Source organism: Gavia stellata, chromosome 21 (genome assembly GCF_030936135.1).
Source record: "Gavia stellata isolate bGavSte3 chromosome 21, bGavSte3.hap2, whole genome shotgun sequence".
Classification (NCBI taxonomy): Eukaryota; Metazoa; Chordata; class Aves; order Gaviiformes; family Gaviidae; genus Gavia; species Gavia stellata.
The window spans coordinates 8,288,593-8,315,994 of record NC_082614.1 but is presented as its reverse complement, the minus strand read 5'-3'; the positions used below and the strand labels follow the sequence as shown (position 1 = coordinate 8,315,994).

At 44.8% G+C, this 27,402-nt stretch overlaps 1 protein-coding gene across 1 annotated transcript in view; it reads left to right on the top strand.

The window, feature by feature from the left end:
- The window catches only part of FBRSL1 (fibrosin like 1), a 553,391-nt gene extending 534,673 nt beyond the window's left edge, over window positions 1–18,718 (top strand). Inside the window, exons 11-20 of the mRNA XM_059827502.1 lie at window positions 41–91; window positions 1,026–1,121; window positions 4,521–4,592; window positions 5,160–5,198; window positions 6,080–6,151; window positions 7,462–7,594; window positions 11,726–11,803; window positions 13,599–13,682; window positions 14,716–14,956; window positions 17,029–18,718. Of these exons, the coding sequence (XP_059683485.1) occupies window positions 41–91; window positions 1,026–1,121; window positions 4,521–4,592; window positions 5,160–5,198; window positions 6,080–6,151; window positions 7,462–7,594; window positions 11,726–11,803; window positions 13,599–13,682; window positions 14,716–14,956; window positions 17,029–18,262 (2,100 nt within the window). The 3' untranslated portion in view covers window positions 18,263–18,718. The remainder of the gene's footprint in view (window positions 1–40; window positions 92–1,025; window positions 1,122–4,520; window positions 4,593–5,159; window positions 5,199–6,079; window positions 6,152–7,461; window positions 7,595–11,725; window positions 11,804–13,598; window positions 13,683–14,715; window positions 14,957–17,028) is intronic.
- The last annotated feature ends 8,684 nt before the right edge of the window (window positions 18,719–27,402 follow it).

Genomic DNA, 27,402 nt, shown 5'->3' with positions numbered 1-27,402 from the left:
CAAACTTACCTGTTTCCTTTTTTTTCTCTTTTCTTTCCAGTTTGACAAGTACGCTCCCAAATTAGACAACCCTTACTTTCGACATTCCAACGTGAGTGCTTACCTTTCTAGGTGGTGTCTTTGTTAATGGTTCTACTTGCACTTCTTTTGCTTGTTTTCGATTGATCGGTAGTGTTTTGATTCATTCATTCCTAAAACTCTTTTTCTGTCTTGATATTTATTTTTTTCTAAGGTACAAAATTTTCTTTGGGCTTTTTTTTTTTTTTTTTAATCTTTGTCTACTGCATTTTTGCTGCTGCGGCTCTATATTGCTGTGCCTGGGATGGCAGGGAATGCGCAGAGATTGCTATATCAGTGGTCATTGCAGTATCTTTGCAGCTGGTGCTTCTCACAGTGCAGCAGCCCGGAGTGCATGGCTCTTTCACAAGATTTTGCTCAGGTCACAGGAGTAAGTCAGACTGGTGGTTTCTTCCTGGTGCTCCCCACTGCTCCAAAGCACAAAAACTACATGTTTTGGGACTTGTAAAACTGCTGTATGTGCTCAGGAGAGGCCTAAGCAAAACTTAACCCAGCCTATACAACTACAAGGTGCTGTGCATGTCGCCTGTGGTTAGGGTGCAATGCAGCATCTTGTGGTTCTTTTTTGCTCTGAAAATTAAAGCAGGTCACATTTCAAAACAGGATCAATTTGTTTGCTACTGCAGAAAAATGTAAAGTTAACCAAAAGTGAACATAGAACCCAAATTACTCTGATTCCTCTAAAAATGGTGAATGCTCTGTGCTTCCTGCAATAGTCCACAGATTTTAAAGGCACACTTGTTCAGCACTGTCTAGAAAACTCATCAGATAAACGCATTTTCCAAGTTTTGGCTTTGCTCTTAAAAATTTTGAAAGCAAGTTTAGTGTGTTTTTTCACTGTGGCACTCGTTGAACACAGCACTATTTTTGTATGTGCCAGGCTTGGCACCTACCTCCATTATTGTTCAAGTTGTCCTGTGACATAAGCATCTCTTTTTCTTTTGTAGTTCTTTCCAACCTATCCTCCAGCAATGCCTGGAATGCCACCCATGCTTCCACATTCAGGTCCCTTTGGGTCACTTCAGGGAGCATTTCAACCGAAGGTACAAACTTCTTCTTACGAAGGCTTTGCTCTTTTGCTGGGAGAGAAACTGTATTCAGAGTCCTGTCTCTGGTGATTTTGTAGCACATGATTTAACTAGCAGAAGTGTAGCACAGGGTTGGAAGCAATCACCCTGCAGATCTGTGAGCATCCTCTGCACAAAGCAGCCAACACTTTAGCAGAAATTTTCTCTTGGCTCTACAGATAATTCCTTGGAAGAGGGTATAGTGGTTCACTTGGAAGGTCAACTGAAACTGGAGGAGAAGCGTACAGTCAGAGGCATTATTTGATTGAAATATTTACAGCCAATAATAGACCGATGAGTCTCAAGTCATTTTATAAATTTAGCGGTCTGAGATTGCAAAAGATAAACTGTATTTGTTCCCAGAAAAAAAAGAGAAATTGACTGTACAAGTGTGGGAACAATAGGGAGAGACTGCTGTAAATGGGTAGAGCGATTTGAAGAGGCTGAATTTTTATTCCCAGCTCTGACACTGTCTGACCTTGGGCAAGTCGCTTAAATCTTCTGTTCCTCAGCTTCCTCATCTATAAAGTTATCTTGAAGTGGGTTTTATAGGGGTTGATTAATGCCTGCAAGCTTCTTTGAGGTAGTGTGTTTGAATGGCGCACTGCAGCTGTAACATGCCATTACAACTAGCACTGATTGGCAATTGGAAATGTTGCTGTGATAACCACCATTTTTGACGAATTCTGTGGTGTGCACGGCTTTTTTTTTCCTCCCAGACTTGTTCTTTTTATTAACTATTTTTAAATGTACAGAAATTGTTCAATCCTTCCAAGCAAGAAAGATGCATTATACCTGTATAGCATTTGTTTGGAAATGGAGCATTTACTCTATTTGTAAGGTGACATGTGTTTAGCTTCCTTACATTCTGTGATTTTAGAGATTTCTTATCTTGAACTGCATTTCCATAAAGCTCTGCTGCTGTGTTAGAAGACTTGAAGGACCAGCACTGTAGCCAACCTGTTTCTGTTTGCATTTGGAAGGTCATTTCCGTAACCATACTGAGCAGGGCTGTGGGGTGTGCTTCCCTCAGCAGTCTCACTGATGTCAGTGGAAGTCAGCAATTAGCAACTGCTGCAAATTACAACCTTCCCACTTAACTTAATTTTTTTAATAGAAGCTGGAGTATTTCCTCAGTGCCCATCAAATCCCTTACATTATTTTATTTTCTGGATACATTACAAATAGCAAAGTTTCTAAAATGGCTTTTTTCAACAAGAGTTCTGTATGTAGTGCTACAGGGATAGAAGAGCAGCAGTTGCCCCTAAGCAGAGGGAGCAAGAGGGACAGAACATAGCTGTCCCTTGATGGAGTTTGTCCGCTAGTGTTAGTTGTTGCTATTCTTGCAAGGGATGCCAGGGGGTCCCTACAGACCCCAAGTTGTCAGGGTGTGAACTTGACTTGCCAGGAAAAGGAGCTGCACAAATAAGGTGGAATTGGCAAAATTTTCCTAATGTGAAGATAGGGTTCAGTTTTGCCATAAGGTTACTGTTAATGAGGAGCTTCTGATACACCGATAGCATGCTCTTCTGGTTTCCATCTTCATTACAGAGCTTTATAGATACCATCTCACTGTAAAATGCCATTAGACCAAAGAGAAGCAGTTACAAAGCGAGAAAGAAAAAGTGAGCACAGACCCTTTACATTTTTAAACAGTTCTTAGTGCTGTATTATAACTAGCTTTTAATTCATTTTAATGATAGATACATAGAACATTTGCTAGCTTGAGTTTAAGCAGTGCAAGGTCACACTTTGGTGCCATGATTAATCACTAACATCACTTGATCTCTGGATGGTGCTGTATTTACATGCAATCTAACATCTGAAAAAAAGACAAATAGGTTGAGAAATGGATCTGCCACTTTGGCACATTATTTTCCAGTTTCCTAGAGGAGACAGAGCTGAACTGCTGGGCAAAGCCACTCTAGTCATTCCTGCATCATTTTTCCATGCTCTCTCCCTCCCAAGCTGTTTGACTAAAGCCTTCATAATCACTACAGACCTGATGATTTGGTTTTGGCACACTGAATCCTGCACTTCTTGCTTTCCAAAGCAGAGGTCTTGGTTTTGTTTTTCCCCTTCCCATGTCAGTTGCCTACAGCTGTGCGTGTAAATCCACTGCACATAAATCCAGGCTGACGGTAAACTTCTCAGTGAGTTTCCCGAAGGCCATTTCTCACAAGCTAAGAACTTGAAAAGGTCAGAAGTATTCAGTTTACTTTGCTGGAGGAAGTATTCACATCTTTCTCCAGGGGACAAAGGGACAGGATGACACCATGCTGTTAACATCTTGTGATCTTAAAGCTCTTGCCTGTATGATAGCTGTAACTTATTTGCCACCTTATATATACCTCAGCTGTCAGACAGGCCCTGAGAGCACAGATCTGCCTGAGGAGTTCATTCACTTACCTACACGCACACGCGCGCACGCAAAGATTTTCTTTTTAATGAGTCTGGAAGTTACGTAGCCTTAGACAAATTAAAACCTATCTTTCCTCCCACACCCATGATTTTATTCATTCCTCGTACAGTTTGACTGTTTGAAATCTACTGTAATTTGACCTAAAATGTGAGTGAATTAATCTCCTGGGGAATGAGGTTTAAGCCCTCTGCACTCAGCTGCGCGGAGGCACCAGGTGCAGTTGCTCTGGGAGTGGGAGATGGATGAATGCCAGAGTAAGAAGACGAACGAGTTCTTGGGGATTGTCTAGGACAGGGCAACAGGTGGGATCCGGAGGAGGAGGAGGGACAGGGATTCATTCAATGAGGTGTTTAATTCTTGCTGGAAAATGATGGGATAAACAATGCAAAGCTATAAAAGACCCACCAGCACCTTCTAAGGTTTCTCATTTTGCCTTGTCAAAGCAAATAGATGGGCTGTTTTAGCCATTGTGTTGTCTAGCCCCAGTCGGAGAGGAGCCATGGTCCAATAGGTGGAATATGGGACTAGGATGCTTGAGTTGTTCCGTTCCTGACTGCTATAGTGGTTGCTGCCTGAAACATGGAGGGAGTCAGTCCACCTCTCTCATTCTCTCTCCTCTCGCCTGCCTGTTTTGTCTAAAGAATAAGCTTGGGGGGCAGGGACTGTCTCTTCCCATCCACTTCCATACTGCATAGCACAATGGGGTTGTGATTTCAATGGGGCTTAGGGGTGCTGCTGTAATACTGTTACTGCTGCTAAATAATAATAGATGACATGGTGGTTAAATGCTGTTGGCTGTCATTAAGAGATAGCATTTAGCACTAATGTAGCAATATGTGTCTTCAAAGCATGGTACAAACATGGACTAATTAATGGCGTTAACATCAGATAGAGATGTTAAATGTACCGCTGGTGTGATACAGTATTATTCATGCTCTATTCTTGTCTTTCAGACTTCAAACCCTATTGATGTAGCAGGTAGACCAGGCACAGTCCACCATACACTGCTGCAGAAGACTCCAGGGGTAGGCAACAATACATAACCTTCCTTTCAGCTTGTCTGGATTTACAGTAAACACAGTGGTTGCTCATAAAAAAAGAGAGCAGCTGGTGAGCAAATTGGCCTTCTAGACTCGGAACGTGCAGTCAGGACAGAAGTTTCTTTTTCTGGTGAGACAACAGTCGCCTCCACCAGTCATGAATACAAAGGGATGTATTGACTTGTTTAAACAAAGTCAGAGGGAAATGGGGCAGGAAACCCCTTCAAGGTCTTTCCCCTAAGCATTGCTTGGAGAGCAGTTTTAGGCGCCGCATTTCAGAACGATTATAAGGTTCAGAAAAGCACTGAACTGTTCAGTTGCTGGCATGAAGCTGCTTTGTTTATCATAAAATTCTGCTGAGTTTGGTGCAAGGAATGAAAGAGAAGTTTTAAGCCTTCTTTAAGCCTTTTAGGTTTCCCGTGTCACAGGGGACTTCTCTGGAACATTGCTTTCTAAATGCTTTTACTTGTTCAGAGGAAGGAAGTTCCCCACCTTTCTGTATATTGGCTAGTTTTAGAAAGACTGATTGTTTTATTTCTGCTTTTTCCATAGGTGTCAGACCCTTATAGGCCTCCAGTAAGAGTAAGTAAGGTTTGTGGGGGATTTTATATACATATATACACACACACACACACACACTTCAAATATTCTGCATGTGGTTTTGAAATTTAACATGTCCAGAAGAAAATTTTACTCTCATTCTTTATTTAAAGCAAAACGTCATAGTTAGCTCTTAGCTGCTTCTGATTAATAACATTTAGGTTGAATCCCAACCTTATTTTGCATCCATTTATGTGCATTAATAGTTCACAGTATGAAATAAGGGTCACAGAAATAAATGACTGGGAGCATGGGCAGACATTCACCAGTGATGAGATTCATGGTGGCTTAGGTCAGTGTGTTTTATTTGTGCTTCTGATGTTCCACAAAAACACCCTGTAGTGAATACCACAGCTCAGCTGAGAAACAGTAACTCATTCATCTGTGGCACTGCTCATCCCTGGTTATTGTTTGTCTATACCCTTTTCCTCCCCAAATGCAAGTAGCCATAATAACCATGCACGACTTAGCCTGCAGTGCAGCAGGGATGAATGAACAGGACTCTTTTCAGAAACAGAACTGTTAACTATTAGTTGCTTTCTTTTAAGCATGGCATACTGTTCTTTGCTGCCATTTATTTCGGTTGATGAAGTGGGGGAGTGCAAGTAGGAAAGAACAAGGCAGGCATCTCAGGTCTCCATGAGATGAGGAAGATATCCCACATCCCACATTCTTCCTGTTTGTTTCCTTCTTAATTTAAACATCATCTGCTGCAGTACAGAAAAAAATGTTGATCACCTATTGTGCCATTTTAGTAATCAGCCTTTCTCATTGCTTAGCTCCCTGTTTGACAGTAAGGGAAATGAAACATTCTATCTGATGTAGATTGCTAACGTATAAATTAATCTGAATTCTTGTGCTTTCCATTGCAGAAACCCGGGAAGTGGTGTGCGGTTCATGTACAGATCGCCTGGCAGATCTACCATCACCAGCAAAAGATAAAGGTAATTCAGACAGTTTCTGGCACAATGCCAAGTCTGTTGGCTTACAGATTATATTTTAGTGAGTAATGAGCAGGAAGCAGTTATGGTTGGAGATTCTCAGGCTTGTCTGTATTGATTAACTAACACTGTCAATCCTTTAACATGTATTGTAGCAACCGGGAAGTTTATCTGAGGGCAAAGGAGTTGGGTTGAAGGGTAGCACAATGAGCAAAAAGTGCACAGCCAGAAAGAGGAGAAGAAGAAAGAGAGAGGGAGGGTAATTTTGCCCCAAATCCGTCTTTTTTACAAAGCATACATGTTTAGTGTCATTTCCCTTCTGTAGTAGTACCTCCTGTGAAATATGGAGTATTACCCCATTCGCAATTAAATGACCGATATGGTGAAGAACATATTACAAAACATAGAGCAGGCAAGTAGATTGATAATTACTGTGTTAGAGGTTGTTGGGCTTTCTGCACTGCCGTGATGATGGGCAGAGGGAGGGGGTTTAAAACTGAAGAGGTAACAAGACGTAGGTATACTGGGGTGGTGTTACAGGCTTGAAGCTCCCCGTGGCAGGCAGAATAGCTGATAACGGGAATTCTGTAGGGTTGTATTTTTTCATAGCTCCTGCTGTAGTTTTTTTGTCCCATTAATGAAGACTATTCAGTGCTTAAGTAGGTGCACTGTAATTAGTGCCTCTACAAGTGATGTATACCCCTTTTTTTAATAAGCAAATATATCATCTTTAAGCTATTGAGAGACTTATATGACTTAGGTGCAGTTCTGACCATGCTCACTTCTACAGGGGAAGGATAAAAATAGCCTCTGGAGGAGCCTCATAGTTTTCTTTATCCTTCGCCTTCTGTCTGCATACTGAGCTGTACTAGCTGCAGGAAGGGCATAGTCTAGGAACATCTCTCTCTTTCCAAACTGGAGAAGCAAAACAGATGAGTCCGTCACCCAGCTCTCAAGACTTCTGTCGGCAGCTTTCTGCCTGCAGAACATTTTTTGTCAGGCTGAGAGCACCGACTGATCCTGGGGTGCAGCGCTCAGTGTATCATGTTGCATGCTCCACTGTGTGTGCTGAGGGGCTGAGAGCTCGCTTCGGACCTCATTCATGTGGATGAGGCAGGCAGCTGAGAGGCTGGGGAGCAAAATGGCCTTACAGACGCTGTCAGAGCATGACTGCGGTACATGACCAGAGACGCTGCTGTCACTCTCTCTAACTCTCCCTGGCAGGGCTAAGCAGGAATGAGCCTGAACTCCTTCTCTTTTTCTCCCGTAAAAAAGGAAGTGTATAATGAGATTGTTTTTGTATCATTTGACAGCAAATGCAGCTGGATCCCCACAAGCTAGAGATAGGTGGTAAACTTGACCTGTTCAGCAGACCTCCCGCCCCTGGAGTGTTTCCAGGCTTCCATTATCCACAGGATCTTGCCAGGCCTCTGTTTTCTACCACAGGTAAGGGAAGATCATCATTTGTTGGGGAGAAAAAAAACAACCAAACAAACAGTCAGTATATGTCATGTATGTCTCTACAGCTACGTACGCCTCAAAAATTGAAGCAGGCAACATTGGTTCAGAGGGGTGTGGAGGCACTGGTGACTGTTGTGACTGGGGCGCTTGGAGCCACTGGGATGGGCTCTGCAGCCGCCTCCAGTGCAGGATCCTCTGCACGTCACTGAACTGCAGCAGTTGGCTCCTACATTCATGTCAGTGCAGCTGATTCTTATGTGCCTGATTAATAGGCTATGGACTGATTTTTAAAAGCGATTTTGACAAAACACTTGAAAATGTTTCCATTGCACAGGATTGGAAGTGGCCCCAGTCTCTTTCTTGCTTTTGTATTTGCCATGTTGTTGTTCTCAGCTCCTCCACTCACCAAGTTTCTGTTTGTTTTCTGAAAACAAGGGTTTGTTGTAACAGGAAAACATCAATAACAGCATTGAAAATACCACAGAAGGTGTATTTCTGAAGTGTTTGGTTTTTAACTATAAAATACCCTTATGTGTTACCAAGTCCAGCAATCTCTCTAAGGCTTAAAATTGCATATTGAATTTAAAAAAAAAAAACAAAGACTTTATATTGATCAATTGCTTTCCAGTCTGTTGGAGAAGTAACTACATTTAATGCAATTACCAAAGTGCAGTAAGCTTCACTGCACTGTTCTTGATGGCTCTGACCATGAGAGACTGCAACTCTGACATTCGGGTTTTGGAGGTCACTATGGATTCATGTGGATATCCATCTATCAAATGTTGGTTTTGTTCTGTTCCCAGGCTTAACTTTCCCCCTAGACTTTTTCAGGTTTTCTTTCTGTGTTTGAGATGCTAAAGTCTGCCTTCTGAATGAGCTCTATCAATTGATGAGATGTAACTTAGCTCTTTATGTATGTAATTAATTGGCAAATAATGTAATTTTCTTTCCTAACTTTACTCTGGTTTTATGATGCGATACTGCGCTCTCATTCTAACTCAGTGCAGACATCGTCATATTCAGCCTTGGTTCAACCCTGTTGAAATGAATGAGTTTAGAAATGTTTTGAATTCTGTCCCCAACATGACAGAATAGCAACAGATGAGGAACAAGCTGAAACCTCCGTGAGAATTGAGTTTCAAATGCAGATGTCAGATAGCCTTCAGGAACTCCAGCAGTGGTTCAGTCTGTCTTTCTGCCCTTATCTGTGGATGCAAGTTCTTAAACATCAAATGCATGTTTCTACCACATATAATCAGCGCTGATACTAGCTGTGCATTGTAGGATGCTACCCTGTATTTTGGTCTCTATAAAGGTACTTTGATAGTACGGGGCCAAGATATTTATTGCATGTGCTTGGATGCATAAGCACAGCTTATTTACAAACCTCTGACTGTGTTCCTGTGGCAGCTGTTTCCTTATCACCATCCTCAGTCTGTCCTTTGTTGTCATTACAAGAATCTTGCTTCATGTATGGTTTTGCTACTGAAGGCTATATTGGGCGGAGTTTACCCTAACAGGCAGAAAAGCACCAGTCCAGTTGGTATCTTGAGCTTTTTCTCCTAACAACACAAGCATGGCTTGCTTTTCCGTTCATAAAAGCAAGAGGGGAAATAGTATGGAATAGAAACATTAAAGAAGGCAAATTAATAGAAAACTTTCACTAGAGATGAACAACCTTAGAGCAACTTGTCCATGAGTATATTAATCACAAGAGCCATCACACGGTAAATCTAGGTAAAGAGTGCTATCAAAGTGAACAAACATTGCAGCAGTAATATATAGATGAATAAATCTTTTACTCTGCAATATCCGAGGCATTCTTTTCGCCTTATCGAACAAGCGTGCAGTTGATGTGAATCATTGGTTCTGCTGTATTGCCTAGTTACTGTGGGAGACATAAGTTATCTTAGGGCCACCTGTCTTCAGGACGGATGTTCGGCTGCCTGGCAGACGCTATATTTAATAACTACCTGACAGCCTGCAATGCCGCTCCTGCCTTTCTCCAGAGGATTTTTTATTATCAGCCCATGTAGTTGAGTTTGTAAGCCGTCTCCTTTGAAGAAATCTCCCATCCATTATATACCTTCTGAAATCTTAAAGGATTAGAAAGATGACAGTCTCCATCCATCTTGAAGCATTGGAGCAGTCAGAATGTTTATAGATAACTCCAGGTCTCGTTGCCGTGGTCTCTCTTAAGTTTCCTCAACTCATTTTCTGGCTGCTTAGGTTTGTGGTGCCCAAGCTGGTGAGGGACACGCAGCACTGTCTTCTCCGGTTTTATAGTCTGCTCATGTTCTGGACACATGAGTGCATTTCACAATGACCGTCTGTTGTTGGGCTCTGTCACCAAGGAAGACTAGGTCAGGGACTGACCAGCAGCTCCATAAAACGCTGTCTGGGCTTTGTTTTCGATGCAGTTTCTCCTGTGCATATTATCCCTCTGTTTCCCCACACTTTTTCTGTGACCTTCCGTAGTGTTATCAGCACTGGTGATATATGGTGGAAACGTGCATTTGATGTGGCTTGGAGATGAGGGGCAGGAACCTACCAGACCAGGTCTGCCACTGGTGGGAATCATGTGTATGGGCCACAGGTGAGGCAGAAGTCTTTGTGGTGAAGGTGACAGGAGAGCTGGAGTGCCAGGTGGGAGGAGAAGGTTCATAATCCTCTTTTCTATAACAGAAAGTTATCACTTGAGAAAGCAGTGACTGGGTAAGTGAGCTGTTAGTGAAGAGCCCATGTTCATGCCCAGTATGGCTGCTGTTTGCTAGAGTTGACCTGTTACTCTTCCCAGGATTAAGGGAGGTTAACTTTTTACCAACAAAATATAGGAGGCAAGAGCACTGAAAAGCTTTAGTTAGGTGTTGGTCTGTTTTGCGCATGACTTAACATGTCCTCGGGAAAGTGCAGCCTCTGTCACGGTATGGAATTACTAGTTTCTAACAAAATGAGACAGTTAATGCACAGGTATGGCAGGTCTTGCTTTCTGCAAGGGAGGTGGAAGTGTGTTTGCATCCAGGCAGCATCTGAAAGTTATGATAGCTGCTAATTCTGCTTTGTCTGCAGTAGTGGAAGTACTGGGAGGCAGGGAGGAGGCACCGAAAGGACATTCACAGTCTGAACACTTGGAGAGGGCTGGTCTTGTCAGTGTAATACTGGAGCCACAGAAACATTTTGTCACACACATCTGAAACATAAATATTCAAAAGTTTATTTTAGGTGCATCCTGAAAATCATCTGTACTAATCCTAGGGGGCAAAAGCCAGGCCCGTGAGACTGCCCAAACATACTGTCATTTGCAGGATACAAGGGAGTTAATCTTCCTCCAAAAACCGTGTATCCCAGTGACAGGTAACACCAGTGCTTTCCACACTGCGGTTGCAAGCCCGTTTAGGTTTGCATGCGTCTGCCTGCAAAGGAGGTAAATCTCTCATTTTCTGCTCTGAAATGAGAGCAGAATTTTCTGCATGAGCCTGGTCCACCTTGAAATACAGGTCAGACCAGCTTGTTTCGGCCCATTCTTGCCCCTTGCCTCAACCTAATGTAATCCAGCGTGCTCAGCAGTGGTGTTCCTTTCCCACAAGGTAGCGTGGCACCGTGGCAATGAGCAGTGTCTAGGAAAGGGAAGAAAATACCGTGGGGGGAGCTTGTGGATGCAGAGACAGATGCGAGAGGGTAGATGGAGCTCTCCTGGGAGACGCATGATTGATGTTCCCTGCGTGCCTGTCATTAACTGGTGTTTCATATAGACTCTAATCAGTCACTTCCGAGCACCTTCTGTCTGGGCCCATAACCTGGGCTGACCCTTTTTAATGTAAACACAGAGTAATGACTGAAAATGCCAGACAAAGAGATTCGCTTCTTCATTACTACAGGCGAGCGGACGCTCAGTGCAAGGTCTCCTCCTGCCTCCTAGTGCCCACAGTCTCCTTTAAAGGGCACTTTAAATCCTGCCTGTAGCTTGCTTGGCTGGTGTTTGGGGTATCCCCTGCCTTTCCTGTGTTTAAATCTGACCTGTGCCTTTGCATCTGGTTCTTGAACGTGGTGGCCAGGACCCCTGTGTATGCAAGCAGTCACTTGCCACTGAACTAAAAAGGGACCATGTTCTCACAGGTGCGACACATCCAGCCACCACCCCTTTTGGTCCTTCACCTCACCACAGCAGTTTCCTGCCTACCAACCACTTGGCAGGTAAGTGTAAGTAAACCCTGCCTTCACCTTTCTATCTCTGACCCATTCCTGGCTCTCCGGTGTGGTCCTGCCTTGAGGCACTGTAGCTCTAGGGGAGGGAGAGGCTTAAACTGCCTCGGGAACCAGAAGCTAGCCAGGAAGTCCTGCCACCCACACCAGCCTCTGCTCTCCTCCAAAGGAGAGGGGCAGGATTAGCAGACCCTCTCCTGCAAGAAAAGAGGGCGTTGCAGAGCAGGCAAGTCTGTCACCACTGGGACACTGCACAGGAGCTGAAATGTGACCTGTAGAGCTCTTCTGTGCTGCTGAGTGTGCCCAAGGGAACGGGGGAGAATTTATGCAGAGGTACCTCAAACAAGCCACATCTTAAAATGGGCTCCCCCCGTACCATTTCCCACCTATGAAAGTTCTTGGCTAGGTTCTTGAATAAAGTTCAGTGAACAGTTGCTGGCACTTAGCTGTTCTGCACATTTTGCCAGCCTTTCAGTTTCCTAATTGGCAGTAAGTAGAGCCTGATTTTCTCAAATTTCCTCATTTTAGAAGCTCACAAGCAGCTCGTTGCCAATTAAAGTTCAAGCTCTGTTGATTAATGTTTTAGTAACACTCATCCAATCAGTAAATGTGGCATGCCGCATGACCTAGTAGACTTTTTTTTCTGTTGCAAATACCCAGATTTACATCAATTCCTGAACATTCTGTCAAAATTAACTGTAACTCTACAGAGTCACACAACTGCTTAATATCAAAGGTGAAGGGCAAGAACAGCTATTTAGAAATAAGTACATAAGCAAATAGCTGTTTGCTTAAAGATCCAAGCTATTTGTGCTATTTGCCTTGATATTTTAAATATAAGGATATCTGTGAGGAAGTGGAGAGCAGCACACCTCCTGTAACATGGCAAGTTTAAGACTTTAAACGGACAGTCAAAAAAGCCAGGGGTCAGAAGGAGGAGCTGTTTAGAGATGACCAGTAGGAAAGAAAACAAGTATACTGGTACAATTTAGCGCACAGCCATCTCGGGAATGCAGAAATCTGAGTCGGGCTATCCGCTCAGAGAGGAACCTCTTCTGATGATGGGTGCCTTTAATGAAAAAAAAAAAAGGCAAGACTTTTTATAAAGACAAGTGCCAGTAGCCAAATAGTCAGATACTTGAGTGGGAAAGGCAAGATTCATCTTTTGCCTCTAAGGATACAAACCTCCATCCCTTTGTCATAGTAACTCCTAAGACTACACTATCATTTCCACCACCAGTGGGATCAAGGAAGCTATTATGGGAGAGGCTCTTGGCACAAACAGGCCAAAGTTATTTGGGGTAAGGACGGATGTCCATAGCAATTAGCTCAGGACTGTCTCTATGCACTATTGCAAAGAGGGTAGAAAGTTGTATACAGAAACAGGAGTGAAACGACGCATCCCCTCAATATGCTGACCAAGGAGCCTGCTGAGGTTCTTTTTTCAAGGCAATTGCAATGCTTCTGCTATCAGTACCGATAAGGAAGGAGAGTTACAGCTCAGCAGCAGCCACCCTAATTTCAGCTATTAGGCCTTCATTTCTAGCTCCCCTCTGACTGGCATACAAAAGTTTATTACAGCACCTGTTTGCAGAGTGAGCACTGAATCCCTTCTCCATTTTAACATGATGGGAATTTTCTGTGCAAAGAACCTTGCAATGAGAAGGATCAGCTTAAAGTCTGGCCTAATCCTACTTGGATTCAGACCGTTAAGAAGGGGAGGGGTGCGTTTCATTCTCCAACATTCTTGGCTAAATGCCTGCTAAATCCCTGTTTGCCTTTCCAGATCCATTTAGCAGGTCAAGCACCTTCAGCGGCCTTGGGAACTTAGGCAGCAATGCCTTTGGAGGATTAGGCAGTCATGCTCTGAGTAAGTACTGGCTGGGTTACTGCAGACAAACATCCCTTCCAGAAAAGCCACATGCTAATATTTACAGCAGCTGGTGGTAGTTTTTAAAGAAGTTTAATTCCTAACCTCCATTCTCCTATCTGAAAACACTGCACCTAAGATTTCCAGGTCTCTGCGGTGGGAGCTTTTCTGCATGTCACAGACATCACTAGCTGTGCTCTGTGTCTCCTCACTGCTGAAGGTTGGTACGTTGTGTGCTCCTAGAGGTGCTAGAGCTGCAAGACCCACTGAGCTCTGGGTCCCTAGGGGCATCTAAAGTAACACCCTTCAACAGCGAAGATGTGCAGTGGAACAGCTATTGATAATTGTCCTAATGAGCATGTAGACTCCGTCTGTAACCATTGTCTGAAGTTCGAATTACCTGTATAAAATTATTTTATAATAATTTCAAACTTCAAAAACATGTTATCTGTAGGCAAGACATGCTTGAGAGCCACACATAAGAGAGCATGCTTTTGCATCTCATGGTGCAACAGGAGTCAGTTGAAGATTGATGGAGGAAAATCAAGTGACTGTTCTAAAAAGCCTACAGCCAAGCTCTGTTTTTTATACACATACATACATACCACCAAATAGTCTGGTTTCTTTAACAAAAAAGTCCCTGAATCCTCAGCTGCAGGCAGCTGATTGCTTGTAACTACCCGCAAACTGAAGTTTCTGCCAGTGAGGGGAACTGAGGAAGAATATTGCTTTTATGCTGGAACCCTTGCCGGGGTGGGGGGAGAAGAGGAGCTGGGCATTTTCAGTCATCTCTGAGTTACTCAGATGTATAGTTAAAGCTTCCTCCGCCAATAGCCTTAAAAGAACTGGTGGATCTTTCACCCAGTGTTGGAGGTATCTGTGTCCACCTACTAGTAGCCCCCCCTCACCGTGAGCTCCATATTAAAGAGTCTTGAAAGGACAGTTCTGGTTGTGATTAGCATTGTGCAAAATGTGTATGTAATTATTTGGTTTAAATTATTTTTAACTCTTCCTCCCCCTGCCATTATTCTAGCTCACAACAACATTTTTACTCACAAAGATGGCCCAAACCTGCAGAATTTCAATAATCCCCATGAGCCATGGAATAGACTCCATCGGACGCCACCGTCCTTCCCAACACCTCCACAGTGGCCCAAGCCCACCGATTCCGAGCGAAGCTCCTCAGTGACAAACCATGACAGAGACAGAGAGCGGGAGCGAGAGCCCGAGAAGAGGGATCTTTCTCTGAGTAAAGACGACAGAGACAAAGAGAGGTAAGCAGCGCATGCTCTTGAGCACCTTCTTCTGGGCCTCTTTTTCCTCTGTATTTTTTCTAATTTTTCCAACCTTAAAATCATCTTTAGAGCAAAATGTTGCTTGTCTTTGAAGCAGCTGATAGGCCTCTCCCTCAGAGAAGCACAAGTACTAGCAACACAGAAAACCCTCTTTGCCTTTTAGGATTTGTCCTCTGTGGAAATATGGTAAGCCAGTCTCCACTAGTAAGTTAATAAAAAGCATCAGGCAGAGGAAATGAGCGTGTCGCTGTGTTTTCGGGGTATACTTGGCTGTTTTCAATGCAACAGCTTTAGGATTGCTGTATATTCTAAAATCATGAAGGTAGCATTGTGATGGGTCCTTTGGAGACAGTCACAGTTCTCATTAATGTACAGATACGCTGATGAATTCAAATGTTAGCTGGACATTAACGAGATAAAAATGCAAATGCCTGTATGTGGACCAGTGTGCATGAATCCATTAGCAAAACTGATTTTAAAAAACTGCATTATAGACAAACCTTTATTAATGATGACCAAACTGTATCTATCACCTGGGCTATAGATACTTCATTAGCTTCCAGTTCCATGATTATGAAGCTGTAAAGCCCTTTATATTTCAGAGCCCAGTTGCCTCCAACAGACCACTTCTTTGCAGGCAATAACAGCCTGCAGGCCTTAGATGTGTGTGTTTGACTAGTGATAGGAGGTTCATAGTTTGCCTGGAGTGCTTTTAATGAGCTCTTCAGGCAGTGTCTGTGAACAAGATTATATGGAAGCAACAGGCTGAAAATCATCTTGCTTTAAATGTTAAATTGTCTGACACCCTTGCATGGATAGTCATTCAGGTGGAAGCTCTCTTCTCTGCTTTAGTGTAATTCATTTGCAAACCAAGGTTCCTTTACTCTCAAGAGTGTTCACACAGGGGTTAACATCTCTATTACATTTCTATTAATTCAGCTTAAGCTGTCCCCAGCATCCCTGTTTGGACATTGTTTCAATAAACCACATCCTTGACCAGCAATCAGGACTTGCACAGAGGAAGAAATCTGGGTTAGCAAATGTAATCATAAGGGATAAATACTTACAGAACTCCCCAAAACACCTTCAGCTTTCAGTACTCGGGTCTTACGGCTCTCGAAAGCAAACCCAGCATAAAACGTAGGCATCAGTGAGCCTCTCAGCTGCATAATGCAGTTCTCTCAATCACACCATCATACTTTGCATTTGAAGTGTCTCTCATTCAGCGAAAAGTGCTTTTAAAAGGTGAGTATTATTTATTCCCCTCTTAAAGAGGTGGGAGTAACTGTGACTAACTGACTTACTCAGAGGTAGAGGTGCAGTTAGAAATGTAAACCCCATTCTCATGCCACCCTTTCTAAACCATGGCCATTGTCGTCAAACCCCTTGTTCCTCATAGCAGGTCCTCTTGAAACGGAGGTCGATCACGCAGTTCCATGGCCTATTTGGGGATTTTTCTCCTTAAGCACCTAGCTTACCTGCCAAAACTGCCAACGACAAAAACTCTCCTGCAGCTCCATAGGCAAATAAGCATCACGTTATGGCTGCTTCTGGTCGACGAGGCTGTCTCGTGAAGGAGTTGCATACATTTGTGTAGGCTTCTGTTTTGTGTGCTTGGATCCATGTTTTAGGAAAGGAACATGCATTAAGAGTGTTACAGCCAAGAAGTTCATTGTCTGGCAGCACAATGTATATACAAACACACAATAAGCATCTTTTTTAAAAAAATAAGCTGTCTAGAATTCTTCTTTCCCTGCATTTCTCAGTGAAGTGGTCTTTCTTTTAAGGTGAATATAGTGTTCTTTCAAATGCATCCCCAGTTTAGTCCCCAAATTTGTGCACATTTAACATTCTTTTTCTGTGTACCATGTAAAGGCAGGTAGTGCGTATCTTTTAGTGTAGCATCACAGCTACAGCTGATGCTAGCAGAGCTTTTCAAATAATTTTCAGAGCAATCTCGAATGACACAACTAGACACAGCACTATGCATGTCCAGCATCACATGTATGTTTGTTCACGCAAAACCAAGGATGTCTGTTCTCTTTTTACAGAGACCTCATGGATAAAAACAGACATTCAAACAGATCCTCACCGGCATCGGCTCCAGTGACACATCAGATAAGCAATCTCATCCGCAGCAACAGCCAAACCTCCAGTGATCCCATCAGGCAGGTTAGCCTCAGTGAAAGGGAAAGGTCCAAAGAACCCGAGCGAGAGCACCCTGACCGGCTGAGAGAGCCGCCCATAGCAGAACACAAGATTAAAGAGAGCCGTTCCCCAGTGAAGGAAACTCCAAGCCATGATAAGAGACCCTCTGAGGACAACACAAAGCCAGTAATCCAGTCTGTATCCCCATACAGCAAACCTGCACTAAGTGAGAGCTTGAAGCTTACCAATCTAATGAGCAAGGACATGGAGAGAAAGACAGAGCTTCCCAGCGACCTCCAGAAGATTAAGAATGACATCAAAGTCAAAGAGGAGAGGAAGGAAGACAGTGACGTGCTGGTGGTAGGGTCTGAGCCTTCACAGCACTCCCGATCAGTGGAGCATCCCCCACCACCGACTTTGCATGGATTATCATTGCCTCACTCGATGGCTGCCTCTATGCCCATCTCCATGGGCAGCGTGCACCAGATGAACAACATGAATGTTCTGGACCGCAGCAGAATGATGACCCCACTCATAGGCATGAATCCTTTGTCAGGAAGAGAGAGGCTGCCACATCCCGGATTTTCTTGGGACCCGATGAGGGACCCATTGCGAGATGCCTACCGGAGCTTAGACCTGCACCGTCGAATGGACTTCCAGCTCCGGACGGATCCTATCCATAGGTTCCCTACCACCTCTGGATTTTATGACCATGAGCGTTCTTATAGAGACAGGGAGCCACACGACTATAACCATGAAAACCTTCTTGAAGCCCGCCGAGAGCAGGAGCGGTTGCGGCAAGTGGAGGAAAGAGAGCGCTTGCACTTACGGGAAGAACTTGAGCGTGCCAGAATGCACCACTTGCACTCATCCCCCATCGAAAGTCACCTGGCACACGTGCCATCCTTCATGCCTCATTTGAGCGGGATGCATTACCCCAGACTGAGTCCATCCACTGCCATGCACAATGGGATTTTAAACAGGAACCCACCAACTGCAGCGCTGAGCGCCCCACCGCCTCTTGTACCAGCGAGCAGCACCAGACCTGCCTCCCCACGCAGGACTACTCCACTCACAAACTCAGAGTCCAGGGACTATTCCCCCTCTAGGAACCCCAAAGAAGTAGAGGCACGATAGTCCCCAATATTGAATTTTAAACTTGCCTGTACATAAAACAAACAAACAACAACAACAACAAAAAAAAACACAAACAGGAAAAAAAAAAAACAAACAAAAAACAAACCTTTTACAAAATGCACTGCTGTAAACTTTTTTTTTTAATGTAAAATTTGTAGAAGTTAAGCACATTTCCATAAATAACGGGGTCGGGGATGCAGACTTTCCAACAAGAAGGTTGCTGAGAATGGGAATTTAATATATAGGTATTGATTTTTGTTTTTGTTTTTTGTTTCTGTGCTTAAAAAAAAATGAGTTAAAAATATCAAGTTTGTACATTTTTTCCCAAATGTGAGAAACATTTTTAATGGATTTGTATTTTTTTTAATTTTGTGCTCTTTATTCACTTAAAAAAAGAAGAAATTTTGCTTTCGTTTTTAGTTAAATTTGCATTTTAAAGGCCTCAGATCCTTAAGAAAAAAATACCCAGGGTTTCTTAAAAGTATTATTTATGGAAATACTGTAGTTTTACAGTCCACTGTGAGGTTCCCTTCTGAGGCCAATTGATCACTTACCTTGGTACTTTGGAACCGAAGTTACAGATATATATTAAAATATTAATAATAATAATAATAATGTACAAAACTGTTTGTTTTTTGCCTTATTATATTATGCAGAAATTTAAGAGGAATTTTTTTTGACTTCTTGTTTTAAACAAACAAAAAAACAAAGAAAACAAACTGTAAATATTCTGTTAATATAAATGTACACCAATATTAAATTCTTAACATAGGTAGACTTTATAAAAATGGTTTCTAGAACCACTCTGGTTATTTGTTAACATGGTTACAACTCATACTCTTGTCACAGTCAGAAATTCACACTCAGAAAGCTAAGTACGGCATATATACTTCAACTATGCAAGAACTTGGAGGCAGGTCGTAGTGGATGTTGGGGGGAGGAAGGTTTAAAAAAAAAAAAAACAACCCAAAAACAACCAACTCGCAACTATGGAGACAGAATGGAAATGGCATGTGAACAGGAAGAAGGATGCTTGTGTTTAACAAAAAAAAAGTAAAGAGAGACTGAATTTTTTTGTACAAACACAAGGGACAGTTCGTCAAGGAAAGAGAGAGACACACGCTCCTGGAAGGGAATTTTGGTTTCCTACTTTTCAAGCTGGCAAAAGCAGATGGAACTGGCACAGTACCATGCGGCAGACCCTTTCCTTATTTTTTTTTTCCTTTTTTTTCTCTTTTTTTGTGTTGTGGGCAGGATCGCTGGCAAGCAAGGACAATTTTCCGTGGACCCCTTGTGCTAATTGTGCAGTGTTCTTATTGGAATCTGTATACAAGACAAAGTAGAATTTTAGGAGTGCAAAAAAAAGTCTAATGGTTGATTAAAAAAAAAAAGAAATTCTGATATATTATCTATAGTACATGAAGACCATAAGCAAATGTTTGTTTCAGTGTGGTTCTGCCTTGAACTGCTTTTTGGCATGATTTATTTTTTATTTCCAATTTTACTTTTCATCCATATGTAAATTTTGCCATGTTTTACTTGCTGTACCATCCCCCCTCCCTTATTTTATTTTTCAGTGTCCATGTTTTATATATCCTGGGCTTTTTCTCTCTAGTTAATTCAGCCATCCGCTACTATTTTCTTGGCTCTGTAACTCTTGTTTCCCCCCCCTCCCCATCCTCCCCCCTGCACCCCCTGTAATTTTAAACATTCAGTTTCCTTGTAGATCAATGAAGATAAATACAACATTGATTTTGGATGAAAAAGGTAGTTGAGTGTTTGTGTGTCGTAGCCAGTGCTGTTGACTCGGAGGCTAATGGTTTATTGATGGTGCTTCTGCGGCTGGGAGGAGGCAGCCGGCAGCTGCTGGAAGGGGTTGGTGCTGGGAGAGGGCTTCTATTCTCTTTGCCAATCTTTCCCGGCAGAAGGATCGTGGCCCATGAAGTGCGTCGGGGGCAATAGCTGTGGCGGTCAGGGCTTGGGGAGCAGAGCGGTGCTCCCCGGCTCTGCGGCAGCTCTCCCACCCCGGCGCCTCGGGCGCTGATCTGACAGTCTTTTGCTGGGGGGAAGAAGGGTGGAAAAGGAAGCACGGCCTCTGTGCAACAGCTTCTTTGAAGGGATCATGCTGCCGGCATCGCCACGGGAAGGTTATCGCCTCAAGCGCTGTTCTCCACGTGCATTTTCATTTGCTTCCCCAGCTTTTCCCATAGGCTGAGAACAGACATCTGCAGGAGGATGGAGAAGTGCTCCAAGCCCCCTCGCTCTCAGTAACTGATTTAACAGTGGGCGACGGTGCTTTAACAGCATGTTACAGCTTCTGTTTTTAAGTTTGCATGTGACTAAATTACCGAGCATAAAAAAATAAAATGAAATAAAATAGCAGGGTCCTTAATCTGATGAAAGGAGGCTTAAAACAAAATAGGCATTAAAAATCAGCACCTGCTCTCCCAGCTGAAATTCGAGGAACATACAACACATGGTGGAAGTGAAGAGTGTGTTGGACTCGGCATAAAGATATTCGTAATGCTGGCTCAGGGGGATTGTAATTCTCTCCCGGTGCCATTGTCCAACATAGCATCTTGCTTGACACCACTTCTAACACAGACCTGGATAAATGAACCTCCCTAACCTCTGCTGGAAAGAGTCCATAGCTGCATCTTTCCGATGCAGATAAGTGCGAGCAAGGGGGTTTTTGGTGTACACTTCAGAAAAATATAAGAATGGACTGTACCCTTCCGAAGCATTTGGTCCGTGTACGATTTAAAAAGTGAGCATTAAATCAATGCCATGCTCCCCTGGCATTCCTGAAGGATTGCGTATTGCAGCCACACCGGTGCCAGGAGAATTCATCATGACTGATGCTGTGGCAGTCTGAATATTAAAAGAAAATCAGCAGTTTGCCATTTACTGTATTAGGAGGCATTGCTCTTACGCTTTCAGAGGATGACCCATCAATAATGCTGCACTACAGTGGGATTCCTGCGGAATTACACAGTGCCGAATATCAGCCTTCTCAGAAAATAGTTCATCATGATTAATGGTATTATTACCTAAACAGAGAAACTAATTAATTCAGCCTTATTCCTTTAAGCCACCCCAGCTGAGCCGCCTTCTGCTAAAAAGAACTGTTACAGAAGGACTTCCTGGGGTTTATGCATTTCTACCACTCTCGAGCTTTCATTTTGTCAGGTTTTACCATTTTTATTCTCCTTCTGTCCATCTCCCTAGAGACTTCCCTCAATCCCTGACAAAGGGTGGGGTTTAGCAAACAAATGACAGTGGGTGGGTGGAAGGGGATGGGATGTATAAGGTTTATTGCTTGCCTCAGGCAGCCTATTTTTAAAAAGATGCTCAGGAAAGCAGTAGGAGGGAGACCAGCTCTTGCACTTGCATCACCTTTTGTCCGAAATGTGATGCCACGCGCCACCATGGCTCAATGGAATGAGATTGGGTGCGTACCCTCTTCAGTTAACAGGGGCTGGTCTTGGACTGGTCAATAAAATAGATAAATAACCAGGAGAGTGTGGAGTGCAGGAAAAAGCCAATCTGTAAAGCTGTAACGAATCCTCAGATTACTTGTCAAAAATGCTAACTGGTTTTTGACAAAGAGTTGTAGTACTTCCCTAAAAAGCAAGCTTTATTGCCTAAAATAAGCATATGGGAATTGTCCATTCCAGTATTTATAGACACCATAAATATTAGTTAGTTATTGGCGACCCCAGCTTAGACGAACAAAGGGTTGATGCGGGGGAACCCAAGAACTCCGCAGCAGCCTGAGCTGTCACCGTCAGATCTGCAACACCAGTATTGCCCTGGTCCAGAAAGCACAAGAAGCCAGCTAGAGAGAAATGCGGTATGCTGAGAGCTTAGGCAAGAGCGAGACGCACCAGGTTTGCTGCAGGCGGACTAGCAACTGCCAGAACGAGAAGAGGTAAGTCACCGGAGCGCAGCGCAGGCTTGAGCCGAGGAGCCCTCGGTGCTGGGGAAAACAGGGTTGGTGTTTTCTTCGGCTTGTACCAAGAAAAAAATAGGAAACCTTTACCTCCTTCAGGAAATTCCTTTTTGCCAAAGCCTTAGGAAAATAACGGTGTTGCAGTTTGGGGGGGATTTTGGTAATGGTCTTGTGACAGACCAAAATGGCATTGCCCGTCACTGAAACGTGGGCTTCCCCACGCCGGGGGCTGCTGGGTCTTCCCCTGTGCACCCCCTTACAGAGCTGTCCCCAGTGCTGCTTGGTGTCCCTTTGCACGAGCAGTTTGCTTTGGGAAGAGTCTAACCGAGGAAATTAAGAGAAATGGGACTTTGACAAACAAATATGGCACTTCTACTCAAATCCTGGGGAGTTGGTAGCCCAGGGCTTAGCTGGGAAACACGGCGCTTTGGGGGCAGAGCGTGGCGGGTCGTGGACTCAGCCCTAAACAGGGCGTCACTGCGGGCACAGCAGCGGCGTCCAGGGGAGCCCCCTCATGTCCACCCACGTCCGGCACGACAGCATCCCCCCACTGAGGCCGCAACTCTTTCACACCGTTGAGATCGATGTTTTGTCAGGAAAACGCCTTTCCCAGTAGTGCACGGTATAATCTGAAACCGAATGAAAAGGGAGCAGGGGAGGGCTGCAACAGGCCTGAATTACAGGCTACCATTTCTGAACATAATGGGCAAAAAGAAAAATCAAATGGTGTTTTGAAGTTTAACTTGGAAAATATTTTTTCAAGGTCTTTGAGGGATGTATGCGTGAAGGAAAAGGGTCGTCTCCCCTCGCCCCAGCTCCTGCTGCTGCGGCACAGCTGGAGGCCTCCCTACGGCGGCGGCTGGGACCTCCTTGCAGGTGTCGGCTCGGCAATTTCTTTGTCTTCTCACAAAAAACCTTCTGCTCCATTAAGCTTCCCTAATTGCTGCATTTATCATCAGCCATTTTCTGCTTGTTCTCTTCCTCATTAAACGAGGATGTGTCAAAATAGAGATATACCCGGCCGTCCCTCCCGTGGATGAAGCTGTTCGGCAGGCACCGGCTGCTCAATTGGCCGTTCAGCAGAAGGTCCCTCATTACCGGCTCGACCGCGGCTTGTGTGTCACACAGATCACAGCAGCCAGGCCGTGCCGGCCGGGTGTCAGGCCCTTTGCACTGAGCCTTGATAAATAGCTGCAAGGAGAAAAATAGAGCACTTACCTCTTGACTCAAAACCCAACCAGCTTCATCCTTCTCCTGCAACTCCTGATAGGAATTCATGCATTGAACTGCAGCTGCCTGCAGCAGGGTGACCTTCATCTCCCCCCCAAAAACGGTTTGAGGCGTGGAGGATGTATTAGGCACCCAAAGGAAACGGGGGCCCAGCTCGCACCCACGTCAGCCTTGGCCACACGCCGTGTGTCCTTGCTAGCGGCAGGAGGAACCGTGCAAGAAAACGGCGGAGCTCAGCCAGGGCAGGCAGGTTTCTGCTGCTGTTCCGCAGAAGAGCTGTTGCAATACAAGAAGTCATAATTAGCTCTTCTGTGGCATTTGCTCACTGTTTTATCAAAACACCTTTGTTAATAAACATTATTATTTCAGGAAAAGGAAAACCCAGTTAGGCACCGAAGGAAGTGACCAGCTTTTCGTCAATGCTCCGCTCCCTACCGCAGCTGCTCCTTCTCTCCAGCACTTCCAGCCGACGGAGAGCCAGTGCCCAGCGACGCTCCCTGCCCACGCCGGCAGCGGTGGGATTCAGAAAAAAATTGCAAAACAGGAGAACTCTGTGCAAATCCAAATTCAAAGTGCTGGCCAGTGAGAAACACAGTGGTGGGGAACTCATTTGGGGAAGCTTTTAGGTTTCATTATTCAAAAATCTTTCTTTTCATTTTGAGTGCTATAAAATAGCACTCCCAAAAAAATCTGACTCCAAAAACCCTGAGACGAGAGTGATTTTTGAGAGAAGGCAGTTTGTTGAAATACAAAAGGAATGCATAATTTTAACTTGAGAGAGAACGAGCCCAGCTGAGCACCACATCAGAGCCTTGTGCTGGGTGAGACCAAGGCTCAGGGGGTCGGGATCTCTTCCCCATTGGCTTAGTGGTACCAGGAAAGTGGAGATGCTGGAAATCCTTTTTTTAATTGTACCATGAAGCAAAGATCCTCTTCTGTCCCATGTCCCTCTATGGCTTGAAAAGTCCTTTCATCCAGGTCAAGGGCTCTTAAACAGAAATACAGGAACCACCATCACCTGTAAAATCCTTCCTGGGGGCTTGCTGAATTATTGTCACAGACACGGGGCCAACGCAATGCTTTGGAAGGAGGATGAAAGGATTTACGAGTGTCTCCTTAATGGCTTGTTGAATGAAAAAGCTGGAAGAAAATTGACCTAAAGCATTTTAGGTACCCTTCTGGAATCTGTATTATTCTTTGCATTTCACCAATACAAGCTGCAAGCTGAAAACCTCCTGCCTGCTTTTAAGGATGCATGCAGCCGCTTGTGTGTAGGTTCCCACAAACCCATTAGGATGCAGGCAGCCATACCTTGTCTATCAGCCAACAACACCCAGCAGAAAGAGAGAAAATCGGTGAGCAAATTTCCTGCCGTATCTCAGTAACAAATAGCAATACACACCACCATCAAGGCCCCTGGGAAGATCAGCCTTTCCACCTGCCTGATAATGTTGGTGGGGACTTGGCCACAGGCACTGAGGGCTTCTACACCTGCTGCGGAGTGAACAAAGGAAAAGGGAAGAATTGGGGGGGGGGGGGGTTTCAAAACTAAGATGGCTCAGGATTTTTGGTTTGTCAATGGACATCTAAGAAACTATAGCGTGTGAAAAACGTCTGACAAGGGAACCTCGTCTGATTGTTGGTTTGTACTAAGCCCCTTTGGACAGGGGAGGTAATAGTACCATAAAATACACTGTTACGGCTTCTATTTAAAAAACCACACCTTAACACCCAGCACGTATGACTGGTAGCCCCGAAAAGGCTAAAAGCCATGCACTGCTGTCATGGGGCTGTACAGGCTAACCATGTGTCTGCAGCTGAGAAAGCAGGGATCGAAAGCAGTCCAGCTATTCAAGGAATTAATTCAGCTGGTAGGGATGGCTCCGAAGGTCACGCACAGTCAGATTAGCCTTTCCAAGAGCTCAGCATTTTCTACCATGTCCTATGGAGCTTCACTGATCAAACGCCGCAGAATTTTAAGATTAAGCCTCCGGCACAACCCAGCAACCTTCTGGTCAGATACAGGATCAATACTGCGTCTCTGGCCAGCAAGTCAGGGCACTGGGCTGCCAGTGGCATATGCCCAGGGCACGGCAGAGCAACGGGAGGAAGCAGACCCCCTCCCACCTGGGTCTGCAAAATCCACGCCGGCCTATTTGGACCATTACTGACAGATCGTGTGGCAAAGACACTGTACGTTTTCTCTGCACCCTGCCTCCAATGTGTTCACTGGATGACTTCACGCAGCCAGACATGGCCAAAAATGTGCCTCTGTGAACTAATGAATTGGTTTAATTGTCTGCCAAACCTGAGAGCAGCCAAAAGTAACAAATTAAAGTTTACAATCCTGTGGTCTCATTTACAAGGGGATAATACAGCAACTGTTTATTTTGTGAGATGTTGGAGTGAGTCGGGAGAAAATTACAGCCCCTATATAATATTAATAATAATCATCATCATAAAAATACTTTTAATAGGAAACACCGATGGTTGGTTTGCTCCATTAACTTGCACTATTGTTTCAGCCCATCTGGCTGCCGACTCAGCAGGGCAGGGGGTGCTGATTCCCCGGCGGCAAAACTGGCGTCACAGCCACAACAGCTCACAGCAGCTTCACACTGTGGCGCGAGGGTTTAATAATCCCCGTGGCTGTAGCATGGCAGCATCCGTGGGAGGATCCGCAGGGCCATATGATGCTTTACGGGGCAGGGGAAAGAGCTCCAGGGGAGGAAGGAGATGCCAGGGCACCTGGAAGCTTCTGGGAGACTTCATGGCCGATGTCCCAAGCCCGGAAGGGACGGGCTGGGGAGGGAGGTGAGAGCAGCAGCTCTGCAGTTTTTGGAAGACATGCAAGCTGCACCATTCATGAATTAAGCACGGTGCCAAGGGATGGAGGCACAGGATCAGCCCAGTGAGCCACAGCACTCACCAGCGGCTGTGTCCCCAAGGAGGAGGGAGAGCCTGGCAGGTCCAGGGCTGCGCAGGGCCACATCGATGCTGCTCCAGCACGTGCCCCAGTAAGACCTCGCTGACAACTCGTGTCAGCTCACGGCCCGGCGGGCAGGCAGCTCTGTATCTGCACCGTGCCTGGACAGGGGTCCCCATGCCGTGACGCTGCCGGAGCAGGAGAAGGAGCCTCCCGGGCTGGGGACGGCTGTGAGCCCAGCGCTGCGAGTGCTGGCACGGGCTCAAACGCCACAAGCCAGTGACCAAGCGAAGCGGGTGGCAATGTTTGTGCCAAGCACGGATAATGTCAGGCTTTCAGCCTATTTTGAGCCACTGCATCAGAAGCCCCGGCTGCATCTTGCCTCGTCCATGGGCTGCCCAGTGCTGGGGCTCCCCGGGGCTCTGGCACCCCGTTCCCTCCAGCCACGGGCTCCAGAGAAAAGTGGGGGCTTGTGAGAGGGACTTTGGGACGAGGGAGGGTCCTAAATATGGGAAAATTGCCAGAACTGACTATTTTTCCTGCACAATAGATGAGGCCCATAGGAAGCTCAGCAGCTGGGCGAACGCCTGTGTCGCCAAAGGCAGCTGAATGGGAATCCGAGAGGGGGAAAAATAAATAAATACGTCCGTACATCCTCATGAAATGAAACCCTCCCCGTTCAGCCATTTCCCTTTATTTCTTCCTTTTAGAAGCAAGGTTATCGGGTCTAACATCACATCCAAACATTTCAGCACTAGCATTATACGGGATGCTCCAAGGTCAGCGCCTGCAGCTGTAAACTCATTAGTCTTGTCTTTTGTGAGAGAAGAAAGCCTCTTCATTCCTCTCTCGCCCCCTTCCCCCCTAATTAAAATTAAAGTATTTCCTGGCCAAAAGTCATTTCTGCATTCATTCATCTCAATTCTTTTCTGTTTGGATAAACCACCCTCTGGTACTCCGAGGGTGTTATGTATACAAACTATAAACTCTTAATGGTCCTGCAGTGTGTTATGACTGGCCTAAAGAGCTAAA